The sequence below is a fragment of the Diadema antillarum genome, unplaced genomic scaffold, assembly GCF_040938485.1.
Source record: "Diadema antillarum isolate AM-2024a unplaced genomic scaffold, OU_Dant_1.0 seq00001365_RagTag, whole genome shotgun sequence".
NCBI classification, from domain to species: domain Eukaryota; kingdom Metazoa; phylum Echinodermata; class Echinoidea; order Diadematoida; family Diadematidae; genus Diadema; species Diadema antillarum.
Genome location: NW_027272127.1, coordinates 602765 through 619077, shown reverse-complemented (window position 1 = coordinate 619077; position 16313 = coordinate 602765). Strand labels below are relative to the sequence as shown.

Genomic DNA, 16313 nt, shown 5'->3' with positions numbered 1-16313 from the left:
CAAACATATCATACAGCATGTCCACAAAGCTGATGGAGATATCATCAAACGGGGATATCTACGCAGTTCCAAAAGATAGACGTTACTGGGACATATTAAAAACTATCATAAAATGAGTTTATGAATGTAGCCAATCAGAATTGCTGAAATGAGTCAGATAAGATCTGTTATTTTTTTGTGTACTAATGCAAAAGAGAGCAAAAAGTGCGAATGAGAACAAAATATGCACAGCAGAAAAAAATTGCACTGCGTGTTATCCTGTAGCAGATTATAAATTGCTCTGTGCAGCTGTGCCCGTGGCACAACCCCCCCCCCCCCCCCAAAAAAAAAAGAATTATTTTGATTCACACCGTTGTCTGCAAGGCTGATAGAAGAGCCACCCAGTTGTGTTGCAATACCTTTTACCAGCTAATATCATGCACCCATTTTATAAAACAAATAATGCACAAGCTTAAGTTTATGATATTAACAGTGGAGATGCAACACAATTTCCGGTATTCACAATGTCATGCAATATGCATCATCATAACCACCCTTGAAAACTTGACATCTCCGCCAACAACACAAAATTAAACCTGTGCAATATTTGTATAATTCCAGCAATGCTAAAGCAAGTAGTAAAGGGAAACCAGCTTTGAGCTTTAGGTACTAACTATTGTGCACTCCTCCCGGCTGACGCCCCTGTTCATGAGGACATCACAGAACTGGGTGAGGGAGACTGTCTCCTCGTTCCGCTGGAACCGCTCCTCCAGCCACCGCAGCAGGTGACCATGATGCTGCTGGACAACGGTCTCCGGGATGTCATCCCTTGGAACAAGATAGGATGGAACAAGAAAGACACACAGAATCAACATTGGTATATATTCAGCTCATTACCTCAAGATGCTTAAACTGCCATTGAAGGGATGTATATTTCTCCATAGTGGGTGCACAATCCTATACTCCATGACACTGGCAATATGAAGATATTGACCAACACGAGAAAAAGCGGCGATTACGAAACAATGATTGTAGAAATAGCAAAAAAAAAAAAAAAAACCCACAACAATAACCATTACATTAATGAAGATAATGATAAGTATGCAAATGTATCATTGGGCACACTGAACGTGCATTATTATCAAAATTATAATTTCAGTTATAGTAGTAGCAGCAGTAACAGTAGAAGCAGCAAGATCAGTAGCAGTAATAGAAATAATCATCAAAATAATTATCATCGTAATGAATGAAATGATAATAACAAATAAAAGGAATGTTTGACTAAACTATCAACTCTTACATGAATTATTCTGCAAAGTTTTATACAATATTTGGGCAGGAAGAATCGGTCACAGAGATCAGAATGTACCTGGAAATGGACTACCAGGGTACACAATATACCTGTTCAAAATGCTACTTAACTCTTTGGGTGCCGTGTTCGCACGCTCGACTTAGTCAACGGCATGCCAAGTTTGCATATTTTTGCTCAACACAAACCCGCCCAAATCAATAAATTGCCAAATGCCACAGTACAATGAAAGCGTTTCTCGCAATCCCATTCCTATCATATGTACAGTTAGCTTGCATATTATGTGGTGATTGGCTATCAAGAGGCGTTTCCTACTGGATTTTAGAGTAAATTCTAAGTTTCTGTCACTGTTTTGTGTGTAAAAGTCATGCCTCTACAATAATGCAGCTGCTGGTCATTTGATAGAAAAACAATAATAGATTTGTCATACAATTTACATCAAAGCAAAGCTTGCCATTTTTCAACAACTTTGCTCATTAAATGTCCAGGGTAACAAAAATTAATAAAAATTACACACATTTGAAAAACAGAATATTTTCCAAAAGCATGCCTACGTTGCTGTCTCAGAATAATGTGGCACACAGGGGCTTTACATCATGGCATATAAAGAGTTAAAGTAGTGATGCACATAGAGAACTATCTTTTCTCACACAATTCTATTTCAACAATCTGAGGGTACAAAGTGTAGGTGTTATGTGAGACTCATATCAATATCAACATGTGTCTCATGATGTTAACAAAGATTTTATCACCATGACACAGCATATTTTATCAGGCTTGGTTGGAGACTACACATATAAAAGTTTGCAACTTAGGGCCTCTGTCTACGCATCTGACAAGATTACACATACACTGTATGGGAGGCATCCTTGTGGGAAAGCTGTGTGAAACTATCTGAACTGATGAAGATAACATGTGGTAGATATATACTCTACCAAGTTTTGTTATTTGTTCACAGGCACAAAATCACATACTAAACAGTCACTATCATCTCCGTCAAAGCAATCATATATTTGGCATCCCACCCGGTTATAGATAACTCATCAAGCGCACTTTATCAACAGCAAAAAAATAAAAAATATATAATAATAATAATAATAATAATAATAATAATAATAATAATAATAATAATAATAATGATAATAATAATAATAATAATAACAATAATAATAATAATAATAATAATAATAATAATAATAATAATAATAATACTAATAATAATAAATTGAAAAAAAATATATAAAAATAAGAATGCCTGTTTCTGTCATAAAAAGCACACTGCTCACTTAAAATGAGCATGTAGGCCATCACATTCTACTATGTGTAACCAGGTCATACTCCCACAGAGTTTACACTCACATATCTTTAACTATGTTTGTGTATTTCTGCTGGCACATGAGAGGCATTTTCTGAAAAGCATACCTCAAGCACATTTTATTGATAGGAACATGACAAATGCCAGGTCCAAATTGACAGTGCAAAAATTTTAATGTTAAAGATACACAAAGATTCAAATTCAGTGCTTGCACTGATTATTTTCACAAGCAATGTTTGATAATTGAAACTATAAATACTCTTTACATCAAAAAGAACTGAGCAGTGGGTTGGAAAGGAAACCATGAATCATCGTGGCATCAGAGAAACTTTATGCCTGCTATTAATCATGCAGAACTACACTAAACTGAAGTACTGCATTCCTGCCAAACAACATCAATGCCTGTTTAAAGATATGCACAGATACGCTCACACATGCACACACGCTCACAAACATAAAATAAGCAATGCATATCTATTGTGTACCTTATTTTGGAGGCTGCTTCTCGGAGGGTCACATGATCAAATAGTTGGTTTAGATCCAGGTCACTAAGGTTGTCCAATTCTGCTAAAGACAGAAATTTCGTTTCAAAATAAAGACACAAAAAAAGAAATAAATAAACCACTCAACTTAATACAAAATGCATCATACAAGTACCCTTGCATATCAACGACTCTAAAAAATCTGAGAAAAGTAAATCTGCAACTTAAAGCAGTATTCTAAACAAAGCATTCAGTTTCCCCCACTTCTCATACATTATTTGTTGTTTACAGTCATTCACAGCTTTGAACAATTTTACAACAGACTGATCCTTTCCTCTTTTCAAATGACAGTACTTACTGCATGAATGACTAAGCAAAGGAACAAACATTCTAAATAAAGATTTCATGCAACTTGAAATGTATTCAAATATCTAGGCCACAAGAACAAGAGTACCAGTAACTAACTAAAAAATTAATTTTCTTTTACATTGAAATATCTTAAATTTTTGCAAATTAATTACGTGCCTTTTTCATTTCTGTTTCTGTTTTGTTTGTTGCAGTTGTTGGGTTGTTGTGTTTTGTTTTGTTTTGTTTTTTGCTTAGACGATTACACTGATACGGTGAAAGAGCATAACAGCTTTACTTCTTGTTTTTCCTATCTTTCACTAGATGAGAGGGCAGGTAGAATGTTACACTGAGTCAGTACATGTAAATTAATGGGGATACTCCAGATCACAATCTACAATGTACAGTACCATACATGTATATTAAACATCAAGTAATCATGTGAAAGCAGGAGGAACTTTGAACAGCTCTCACTCATTTATTCTATGTCTGATTTTAGCTTCCCTTCTCATTTATCTGTGTTTGATAGCACTCCAATGGCCAGATTCAATTTGACCATGGAGTGCCATTTCAGTGTGATATCAATCATGTAAAAAATTCATTTCTAGGATCCTGTCGACATTCATTACTGAAGGCTGTACGAAAATGTACGCATCCAGACAAATGCATTTCAAAATACAGGATTGTGCTTGGTTCAGATTATGTCCATATAATCATATAACCATTTTGCAGATCCAATATCATTACTGGGATCATCAATGACTGTGACAGAATGTTCGCTAATTTCTCTGTTCAGAGTATACTAATGATTGTTATATAATGAGTTCACACTATACTGTAAAACGAGGAATGTTCGCGTGCATTTTAATTTCACGAATTTCGCGAGCGCCAAGATTCGAGAAATTAAAATGCACGCGAAAATTCTTGTCTACACTATAGGCATTGAGTGCCAGTGGCATTTCGCGAAAATTTCATGTCGCAAAAAAAACTGTCGGCTCAAATTCGCGAAAAATTCATGCCGCGAATATATCATGTTTTACAGTAACTAATTTCAGTAAACCCATTATGGCTAGGAGTTCAACAAGCACATTGAGAATGGTATGTTCAGTACATCTCTTTCTTTGTACATCAAGACTCACCAGGAGGGTGTGCCACTAGCACTGGTTTGTTCTCATCGACCTGCTGATGCAGAAAAAACAAAGAGAACAAACAAACAAACATGTTACATTTGAAATGAAATCATAACTTTCAAGGTGCTATGAAGTATTAAATCTGCAAGTTTGAGGCGACCTTTCTGCCTTATTATTGGGAATTGTACAAAGTTTTATAATGTAGAACTCAACGGAAATTATTAAGTATGATCATCTATGAAAAGATTTATCTCACAATTTCCTTAACAGCTCTATTAAAAAGGCATAATAAACATTATCATATTGCAGGTTCTTATTTAAAGGATAATGCTTGTAACAGTTTAGCATGTTCCCCATACGTCACACTCTGTAGTATGCACCAGACATCTTTTTTTCAGTATTGAGTGTGATCACCGAGTGTCAAGTTTGAAAAATGACAACAAATTTAGCCTTATTATGGTTGCACAGCACTTGTGCCGATTACAGCATTAATCTAAACATAATGAACATGTATGCAGCTTGCTGATTTCAAGAGCTCTCTTTGCTGACACAATATGTTAAGTTGTCCCTCATACACCAATGACAGATTATTGTGTTTAAGGCCCCTATCAACATTGCATCCAGTTCAAAAAACAGAAATTGAGTTAACTATGACCCTGCACGCTAGAGTCAGAGTCTCTGGTATTGTATACATATATGAATCTGGGGTTTTTTTTAATGGCCGAGGGCTGAAAATAAGTCCTAAACGCTTCAAAAAAGTACAAATCTGTGTGTGACTATGTAGATTTCCCTTACTCACTCACTCTCTCTCTCTCTCTTCATACACACTCACATGTAGAGAGTAATGCAAGAATAAACCATTTACTGTAATAGTAAATGGTTTATCAGCATTATGATAACATTTGTCTGGAGACCTCTTGATAGCGACAGTACTTCTGCATATATGCTGGAATGTTTTCTTTTTTTCCCTTGCATTTACTGTATCATCACTAATCTCACTAATGACCATTACTTAAATTGAGCTACCATAATATCAACCAGTCGCTCAGAAGTAATCTGAAAGTGAAAGCTGTTGCTAGATACATCATTAAGCAACATTTCCCTTTCGTTCTTTTTTCTCTAAGTATCAACTTTTAAACTGGATGCCATTGCCTAAAAAGGACATTAGCATTTGCAAAAATACATTTTCATTCCACACTCTGGAACATCGACTTCCGCTGGCATGTTTCCCCATATACGATAAACCAGAATCCCTATTACGGGTACGTGAAGTGTTTCATCACTAGTCTTAAGGTGCTGGCTAAACTCCAAAAACTACAATTTTTTACAGTTCATTAACACAGCATTATTTCTGTATATTTGATGACCTCTAACATTATATACACATGTGCATAGTGCAGTTTCATGTCACATTGATGTTGACTCTACTTGTATAGCAAGAAATAAAATGCAACAAACAGAATCACTGTAAAATCTTTCATCAACATCCACGACATACAATTTGTATGAAGAGAAATGGAGTTATGATATTTCTCAAGTTTTAAAGGTGCATGGTCCTGATGTTTTAGTCAAATGAGTAAACAGGCGCACGGCACAAGTTTCCTATAGAGACCTACGCTACCGACTCCTCTTTAGCGCTTACGCTGTGGCCCACTTCCCCGAGTCCGAAGAAGTTCGATTCACTGTAGTCAATGGTCCGATCATAGTTCGGCTCATGATTCGGCTGAGGGGGATGGCAGCTTCAGCAAACTTCTTTTGTGATGTCATAATAAGAAGCACATATGCACGCATCCTGGCATTACTACAGACTGCGCGATGCGCAGAGAAGACAACGAAGGCAACGTTACTTAGCAACACCTACGCACTTTACTCTTGATGACAGCTCAACTTCGGTAATCTTCGTATCAATGCTAACGGTGATCGGCAGTATCATCAACAGCACCCTCTACACTACCGGGACTATGCACCTTTAACAGAATAGGGACAGTGGTGGTTGTAACTGCACACATATTGAAACAATCACCTGAGAAATCTCTTAGTGGAGCTCAGAGGTATGTACAAACAAAAAACAAACCCACTTATAGGAAATTGCTGTATTACTCCCACAGTTCAAAAACATAGTAGGAGCCAGCTAACCCTCAACTGCGACCAGCCTGGTAGCGTTCAGGCAGCGGACGTTAGCATTTCATATATCATCCATGGTGGTATTTGGACATGAAATTATACTTTAAAAGTTGACTCATTTTTTATTCGAATGTAGGTTAATTGTTGATAACTTGTGATGGGTGAAATTTGGTTCCTCCAATAGCCCTTTACTGTCAAAATTTATGAATTTTCTTGATTTGGCCAAGTATAGATTACAATGTAAACTGCCATGATATCTCTACACTTTCACTGTGTGAAATTGAAGATTTGGAACCTATACGCATGGGCTAACCAATCACCGCCTGTACGTAGGCATCAAAGACATAACCCCCGACCACTCTCTCTGTTGTGAATTACGGAAAGAAAATGAAGGAAGAAAAACGTCTTTTCAAAACCATGAGAACAGTTTGGATATATTGGATTAATGTCAGGTATATGTAAAACATAATGCCAGCCACTGGAGTTTTGCTGGAAAAATAGCACTTTTAGTAAGTGCCTGAATTTGTTTTCTCCCAGCATATATGCAAATACTATGCTGTTCACTAAGGGCGCTCCCACAGTGGAGACAGTGGAGCACCCAAGGGTAGCTAACCTTGACAACTCATCACAACAATTAGCTGGCCATTTTCAGCTGAACACATTTACATGCCACATGTACCAATGGTGCAAGTTTACGCCCTAAGGGGTGCAAGATAGTCATGTAGTACTGAGCAAGATGTGATTGGTAGTAATAGGTACTACAAGGTAAAATCTATTTGATTTCTTACCATGCTTACTTTACTAACTTAGATGTTTACAAACAGCATAACATGAAAATTTTAATTACAGTGAATACAGGTAGGCCTATACTGTATATCTAGTCTAGATCTAGGCCTAGATCTATTATAAACCCGTAGATGTAGTAGTCTATCTGTAATGATATATGTTCGAACTGTTTGTGAATTTGCTGTGTAAATTTAGTTCTATTCTAAAACTAAAGTCTAGGCCTATCTAGGATTCTATTTACTGTAAATTTAGGCGCTAATGTACTTTCGCACCTCCTCGTCAATTGATCTCCAAACATGCACAAACTCACTCTAAAAATCCAACAGCCACGAATATTTGTATCTGACTTTTTTGACACTTTTACACTTGTTGGAATATGTCGATCGCAGCTAGTTCGCTCTGCGATAACTGCGTTGCACAGGAGCAGACGGCGCAGCATGGTATTCACAACACCTTCACGGCACAGCAGCGACCACAGCAATTGATCTGAATGTAGCAATGTCAGGGTGATCACAGCAAGTTCTTTGATGGTATCTTTAAAAAGATACGTGTAAACCTGTTGTTTTTTTCCCCGCCTTTTCCTCAGCGAGTACCGAGTCTTGCAGTAGCGACTGATTGAGGTTTGGAGTTGTTGTTCGTGTTGTGTGTGTGTGGGTGTGTGTGTGTGTGTGTCGGATGTTTGTGTATAGATAGCAAGAGGGGAGAGGTCGACAGGTGCAGGGGAGGGGAAGAGAGGAGATGGGGACTGGGAAAAAAAAAAAAAAAACATTACTGGGTTAGGAAGGGCAGCTGCGGAGAGCTGTGGGGAGAGTGGATTTCATTGGGCAATTTACAAGACGATGGCATTCCGTTTCACTGTACAAATGTGTTGGGGGGGGGGTAAGTAGGTCAAGCGCAAGGTGAATGACCTTCTTGCTACAAACAAGCGTGAACTTTTCTAAAAATAACTCGAGAGGTACGCTTTCTCAACAGAGCATTCGAACGCTCCCAAACTGGCACAGTACGGTACGGTACGCTTTAGTTCAGTTCGCTTTGGTTCGCTTTAGAGCGCTCGAACGCACCCTCTCTCTCTCTCTTTCTTTTCAATGATCAATTTCGATGACTGGAATGCAAACAAAAGACTGGAAACAAAGAACAAATGACGCGTTAGATGGTCAAGGCAGAAAGTAAGACTGAGGAAATTGAGAAAGTTAGGCTAGAGGAAAGCCACAAAGAAATGATTGATAGGAAGGAAAGGGAAAGTTAGGAATGCCTGAAAATGAAAGAAGAGAAGATAGGACAAAAAAGAGAAAGATAGAAGGGGCAGCACATGCGCGCACTCTTGCATTGTATTGGAGCAAAAGTGCTATTGCGAGACTTGGCTGAGGAAAAGAGAAAAACAAATTTTAGCTTTTCAAAGTCACCATAGAAAAAGCTGCTGTGATCACTGCATTCAGAACAAACGATTGCCCCTTAAGGCTTACTGCATGTGCTGAACATATTCATACTGTGTCGATCACTTGAGTATATACAGAGCATTTCAAGTGATTGAGATTTTCCAACACTTGTAAAAGTGTTAAAACTCAACTTCTACAATCTATTCAACTTTGGAGACTCAAATGCAATATGTTACCCTTGATTTGACCATTTCCATGAATAGACCACTCTTACGAATATAAATTCCCTGACATTCATGAATAAAAAATGGCACAAATCGAGTGCGAAATTCAAACTATGCATCTACCTCCACACGTGTTCCGAAGAGCACAACAGTGGGCCACGTCACCGGACCCCTGAAATCATTGTCGCGACCCTCCCAGGTCAGCTCGCATAAGCAGTTCAATGGGTAAGTAACGGGTACGTAAAGTTGCATCTAAGCAACACATATAGACTTATTTCATTCCAAGTTTCAAGGTTACTAGTCCGCTTATCTGCAATGAATCTGTATGGTGTGTACACCTACAGCCACGGTGGCAGCAGTTTCTGAGACAACTTGTGCATTTACGTGCTATTTATATTTTGCATGCCACTGTGCCAGAATTTGTGATATCGCCAAGGTTCGACCGCAACGTGTATGCATTGAATCTCTCGCACAGCGTGGAGTATATCGAGTATCAAGATCTCATAGCGCGATGTATACAGTTTCGTCTACGCCTGGCACGTGCACTAATCCATTCATAGGCGGCGCACGGTGGTACATCGCGAATTCGAAGCATGGACATATGGGGTCGAACAATGAGCGCAGGCGTTCGAATCATGCTCGTTATTTTGCTTCCGCAATTTAGGCGGTTGAAAAATGGGTAACTTGCTTTACTGACAAACTGGGGTGAGTTTGTGCATGTTTCAAAATCATTCTGACGAGGTGTGGAAGTACATTGTACACCCCACTCTTGACCGAAAGATCGGTCTGTATCTGGTCGTCGGGGATATGTTCCACAGAGACTGCGTCTGGCTTCACGGATCCCCTCCTATACAGACCGAAGGCTCTGATGCTCGCTCCTATAGGGCTGTTCTGCCAGCAGTCGCGCACAGACCAAACGTTATTGATAAACCCAATTTCATACCGCTTTTTAACATTCAAACAAGTTTGACATGACATGACACATTATGCAGTAATATTTGGGGTAATTTTCTCACATTGTGCAATCGAAATACTCACAGTAACTAGGTTGGATCGCAAAAATTTGTTTCCATATCGCAACATCACCATTCGCTAGCAGTAAGTCTCCATTTTAAATCCGTTAGCCAATCACGTGCGAGGTACGTGTTTTAATAAAAAACACTAGGAAAATCTACCTCGCATGTAATTGGCTAACGGATTCATATGCTGACGAGCTGTTACAACCGTACCGACGCGACGGGCTGGAAGTTGCATCTTTTTTCATGAAAATTCTACCAAAATATTGAATTATTCATTAATCTGGTGAGTGCAATGCATTCTTGAAATGTTGATTTTGCTATACAAGTTTAAATTTGCCAATCTAGGGCTGTGAATTAGACGCAATCAAGAAGGGTGAGATACCTAACCCAATTCTCCATAGAGACAGTGGTAGTAGAGCTTCCACACAGCAATGTATAGACTCAGAGTATACTTGGGTGACCGCACCTCGTCATAGTTAATGATTGCCCATATTTGAATCACATTTCGCTACTGAAATTCTTTGAAATCCAACTCACATACAGGAAAAATTCTGAAAATTCCAATGGAATCACAAGTTCACTGATTGATATTGAAAATTTGCATCTATCATCGTCGAATGCGAACGATGCGAAAAAGTTGCGCGCTGAGGAAGGGGCCCGCAACTCGTCACCCACTCTCCCATAGACTTAGCACGTAAAAGACGTGTGCGGGTGACAGTGATGTTCCCACAGACATACACGTAAAAGATGCGTGCGGGTGACTTATAACACGTATTCCTATACTGGCTATAGCCCTATGAAAATTTCAGATTTTCGCGAAAAACTGTTCGGTTTTCACCACAATTTGCTTGGTTGTGGTAGCCCTGCCAAGTTTCAAGCGTACTGAACACAGTCCCGGGCATACATTTTTGTTTAGTGCGCTCAAAACAATTTTAAGTGGGGTGACGGTATTCGGGCCCCTGACGAGGTGCAGGCACCTCACTATACCAGCTTCCGTCTGTCTACGGAGGAGAGCGACAACGTCAATAAAATAAAAGACTCCTCCTGACAGACGGATCTTTCTGTCTAACCCCAGTCTAACGTTAGCGCCGTAATTTACCTCAAGTCTGACGGCTGTAGCTGTTAGTGTTACACATAAAAAGGTCTAGATTTTCTAGAAGACCAATTAGAATACATTTTTTGTCCACTAGTAATGCAGTGTTGTGATAACATAGGCTTCATCTTTCATAGTACAGACACAATGCACAAGGGTATCCAAAAATCTATAAAATTGGGGAATAAATTACCAGACAGTGTGGAACATTGTTTCACTTTCACACTGAGGAACGACGAGCGACTACCCTTAAAGACCTAATAAAATGCTTGCAAAATGTTTTAATATGCAAAAGAAATGTAAAATATATGTCATGATTATCAATGTAAATATGTTGTCAGTGTCGTTCCGGTTTTTATCGCTTCTAGAAACTCCCCCAAATATCACATTTTTGGAGGACCCCGTTGCAGCTTTTGCGAAAAAGATAGTCACGTGACCAACACCCCTGAACCGATTGATGACGTATAAGCACGGAGTTGTGCTCAGTTAGCAGACGCCGCTCAGCACAAGCACTCTGTACTAGCTTGGTACACGCGCGTACACGATAGCTAGCCCGGCCAGGCCCGGGCCCCGCGGGATGTGCGCTCCCGGTCGACCCACTGACTGTCGACATGTACGCATTACCACGTACATTATCACTAAGTTAGCTTGCACAGATACCTGGTACCTCGAGCATAATGTCTTCCCCTATATGGGTAAACTTCGACATTGATGATGATGATGAAGACTGCAGCTCTGACGATAGCGGAGAAGAAGAGGAGGCACATGAAGTTGAAGGGGAAGATGGGGAGGGAGAGACAGCTGATGAACCAGAACGTTATCGTGGGGCTGCACCGTACCTTACCGATATGAACCAGCTGCATCTCCCCCGCTGCCAGTGCAAGAGCGTATGAACATGGCAACAAGCCCGAGAATAGACCTCACGGAAACGATCGCCTGGGAAATACAGAGTGGTATGTCTGGTATGCCCCCATATAGTTTAACCTTAGAAAGGATATACTGTATTCTACATGATTGACATTGTAAGTTGTAACTGTTTGTCTAGTAAGTAGATTAGAAGAACAGGCCCAGCTCGATCACAAAGTGAGCGGCTACTTCGGCCGCAGCAAGCAAGCGGGAGCGTCCCGGCCGTGGCCTGGCCCGTCGGCCGGCGCTTACAAGTTAAACTACCAGTAGTAGTCTAGAAGTAGATCTAGTAGCAGTCTACTAGTAGTTATAGTAGTCTACTAGTAGTAGTAGTCTACTAGTACTACTACTAGTAGTAGTACTATTACCACTACGGCACTAGGTCTAGTAGACTAGTAAGTAGTAATAGCAGAATCTTTGGTAGTAGTACAGAGGCTACACTCTAACGCCTAACGGTTAGGGGGATATGTTGTTACAGGGTGGGTCGTGGCTCAAAAAAAAAAAAAAAAAAAGGCCTAACCAGTTTCCCATAGTCAGTTTCTGCAATATTTGTTATCAGTAATTTAGATGCGCCATTTTTAAAGAAAAACGATACCAAGAATTATCGTCAATTTTGGTCGAGAAGTTTTTGTTTTATGCTAAAAATCATACTGTGGAAGGAAGCCCAAACGCCGTGCTTATCTACCGATGAATGCCACGGTGGGGCTGGATTCACGAGTAGGTCTAGGCCTATAAAGCAGGCAAGTCGCCGTAGTATTAGTACAGACACGCAATGGTGGTGGGGCTATCGTGAAATAGGCCCCACCGCAGTGCGCGTGCACCGTACCCGTGCGTTTATAGCTAGCAAGGGTTGGTCCTCCTTGGGTTTAGGGTTAGGTAGGGTTGTATTTATGGTTAAATTGGCCGTTAAATTAGTCGAGGACCATATTATGAAGTCATTTTCGCCGCATTCACGAGTATTCACTGTGGAAGGCAGCCCCACCGCCGTGCTTACCTACCGAGATGAACGCCACACGGTGGGGCTGAAACAGGCGAGTCGCCGTAGTATTACACTATTTTTTAGTACAGACACGCAGTGGTGGGGCCTATTTCACGAGTTTGCCGAAAATAATGGATATTCAAGCGTACCACAGTTGTAGTCTGTATTATTGGCAGTATTAAATCCGATACAGTTCATTAAATATTCTTTTGTCTAAAGGCTTAGCCAATGACAATAGTGCAGCGCAGCACCTGCTATGCGCTCGCTAGCTCGCTCCCCCGCCAGCGCTAGCCAGTACAGCCGCCGGCCGCGCCGGCCGCGCCGGCCGGCTGTCGCTGCGCTGCGCTAGCATAGCCTTGCCAGCTCGCTGGCTACGGCTAGACTGGTCGTGAACGACTCCGTTCTTAGACGTCATCACAATTTAGAGGTGATAGTGCGCCGCACGCGGTGAAAGTATAGCAAGTTTTCCAAAACCGAGGAAATTGCATCCATTATGTTAACAAATATAGAACAAAATTCAGAACAGTAAAAAAACCCGCACAACCATAGAATTACTTAGAATTTAACATTTAATATTATTACATCATTGAGAAAAAAATGCCTAAACCATTTTATTAGGTCTTTAACACTCACGCTCACTGACTAACGTTACACTGGCCACCCACCCACGGCCCACTTGCACTGCACATGCATCATGCACTGCACTGCACTGTACGAGTAGAGTAGAATATAAGGTAGCCTGACCAGACACTGTGCTGCGCACAGGGTCTGACATGTGTTAGTGTTTCAACGTTGTAAACGACCGTCACTATTGACCGCAAAATCACATAAAATACCTTTTATTTTGTATGATTTTAAGAGTAATATAATTTGCAACACTTACCTACAGCGTATTTTCCTGATGGTTGAGTTGAATTCGGCGTTTTGTTGGTATCCAGACCTTATTGTTGAATTTTTCGGAGTAGATCGTGCGGTGGCAACTTTTCCTTCGAGAGCTTCACAAAAGCAACAAACTACTACGCATGCGCATTCAGAAGTGGTTGCTTTTTACGTACGCCCGTGCGCCCGTGCGTTTCATGTGTTACGTAAAGCTTGTAGTAGATCCGCGCGTGCTGCACCGGCAATGATTTGAACTTTTTTAGTCGGGGTCATCCGACTATCTCATCACTTCCGCCCCGACTACCTACGTTGTAGTATACGAGAGTGAATGCCATTCATTTAACACGCAGATGAGGAGTGAAGCAGTAAGGACGTTTACAGACCTGATTTCAGCCATAGATTTCGGTAAGTTTTAGACGTAATTAAACAAAAAATCGCATACCGGTTATTGAATGATGGTCATAGATTACGATAATTCCTTATATTTTAGTTTTCCACGATTAATAAAGATATTCATGAAGGAAACAGTGAACGATAACAACGTCCGCGAAGGAAAAGAGGTGCAGCGCTGTCGCCAGCGCTGCGTGTAGTTAAATATAAGGTAGCCTACAGCTACCTCGCCAGCTGTCTTATGTAGACCTCTAATGCATACAAAGCAATGAATATTTTCTGTAGTCATGGTGCAAATTCCTGAGATAACTTACTGTCTCGAAGTCACTGTTTTCTTCATCGCTTTCGCTTCCACTTGCGCTACTACTGGCACTGCTTCCCATGATATTACAACTGATAATATCACTAGTCAGTTTATACTTCTTTTTGTAAACAAGGGATTCTGCTAATGTCTTTCCCTATCTGTTCAGCTACAAGGGCGCAGACATTTTGGGCGATGAAGAAATGGCTGAGGTGAATCAGCAAAATTCTTGGGAGTAAAACTGTCATTGAGCGTGATAGCAGGCAACAGTTTTTCACTGAAACAACACATTTGAAATTTTTTTATTACATGTTCATAATTTGTATAAACCGATGGCATTTGAGATTCGGTATTAAAATGCTTTCAGGGCTTTTCTATGCTTATGTCCCCTTTCAACAAATGGAACATCCATACTTATTAAAACCACCAAAACCCGTCTCAGAGCTGAGAGGGCGCTATACCACATGCTACTAGTATTCCTACAAGGCATGAGGGGCAAGGTGATAGTGTCATCATATCACATTAATTTGTCATATGACTATACCCGTAGCTGTTATGTGTACACATTATATGTTTGTGTTGTGTGTGTGTGTGTACATGATTTCATTTACAACATATAATCTATACTAGTCATGCGTGTAAGAGAGGTGTGTGTGAGAGGGGAGAGGCAGATAGGTCTATACAGAAAGACGAAATACTGTACAATTAAAAAAGAATACTAGCTAAGCAGTCAAATTGATTAAATTCTTACATTGATTGTTTTGAATTATTGCAACTGATACGGACAAATTGCCCTTCATTAGTACATCATCGAAGGGCAATTTGTCAATCAGTTCAAATGAAATGATAGCAAACATAAATTTTTATCAGCAGACATTTACAATAAAATGTATAATTTTTCTTCTGCAAGTGAATGAACCATCATTCTACTCCCATGTCCTCCTCTATAAACATTTTTGATGTACTCACACATCCCCTCTTTGATCTTCAGTTTCCTCGATCATAAGTGTGCAAAGCTGTCTTGATGAATAAGACATCTTTTTAGTTTTAGTTTTGTTTTTGCATTTACCGGTACTTGTACAATAACAACTAACAACATTACTGGTTATACTCACTTATCTAGTTCAGTGGCTGTATTTTTTTTTTGAACAAGCAAAATGATAACATGTATGTATATATATATATACATATATATATATATATATATATATATATATATATATATATATATAAAAAGTAAAAGAATTAGTAGAATTAGTACATTTCTGTACTGTATATATATATATATATATATATATATATATATATATATATATACATAAATTATAAAGTCCTTCAAGACGATAAAGCAAAATAAAACCTTTCCAGCGATACCTCACTTGTTACATAACAAGAAGTACATTCAAAGTTATGAGTAAAAATACAGCATATCAGTTGTTTTTTAATAGTTCATGTTTTTAAACAGTTTTAATTGCAAATACCCCACATTAAAGGGACTGTACAGTACTGGTAGAGGTGGGGATTCATGTTTTGAACATTTCTAAGTGAGATAATGAGAAACCTCTTATGAAATATGAAAGAGCATGTAATTCTATGAAGGATTCAACGTTTATTTGTTGAAAATTGGTTTTCAAATGGCCGAGATATCCAAAGAAGTGATAATAATAAAAGGCGAC

The 16313-nt window shown here is 39.4% G+C and overlaps 1 protein-coding gene across 1 annotated transcript in view; it reads right to left on the bottom strand.

Annotated features, from left to right (window-relative positions):
* LOC139708660 (zinc finger ZZ-type and EF-hand domain-containing protein 1-like) overlaps positions 1 to 14733 on the bottom strand; it is a 77969-nt gene extending 63236 nt beyond the window's left edge. The window contains exons 1-4 of the mRNA XM_071620594.1: positions 14651 to 14733; positions 4570 to 4612; positions 3089 to 3167; positions 654 to 807 (exon numbers count right to left, since the gene is read on the bottom strand). Of these exons, the coding sequence (XP_071476695.1) occupies positions 654 to 807; positions 3089 to 3167; positions 4570 to 4612; positions 14651 to 14719 (345 nt within the window). The 5' untranslated portion in view covers positions 14720 to 14733. The remainder of the gene's footprint in view (positions 1 to 653; positions 808 to 3088; positions 3168 to 4569; positions 4613 to 14650) is intronic.
* Positions 14734 to 16313: the final 1580 nt, after the last annotated feature.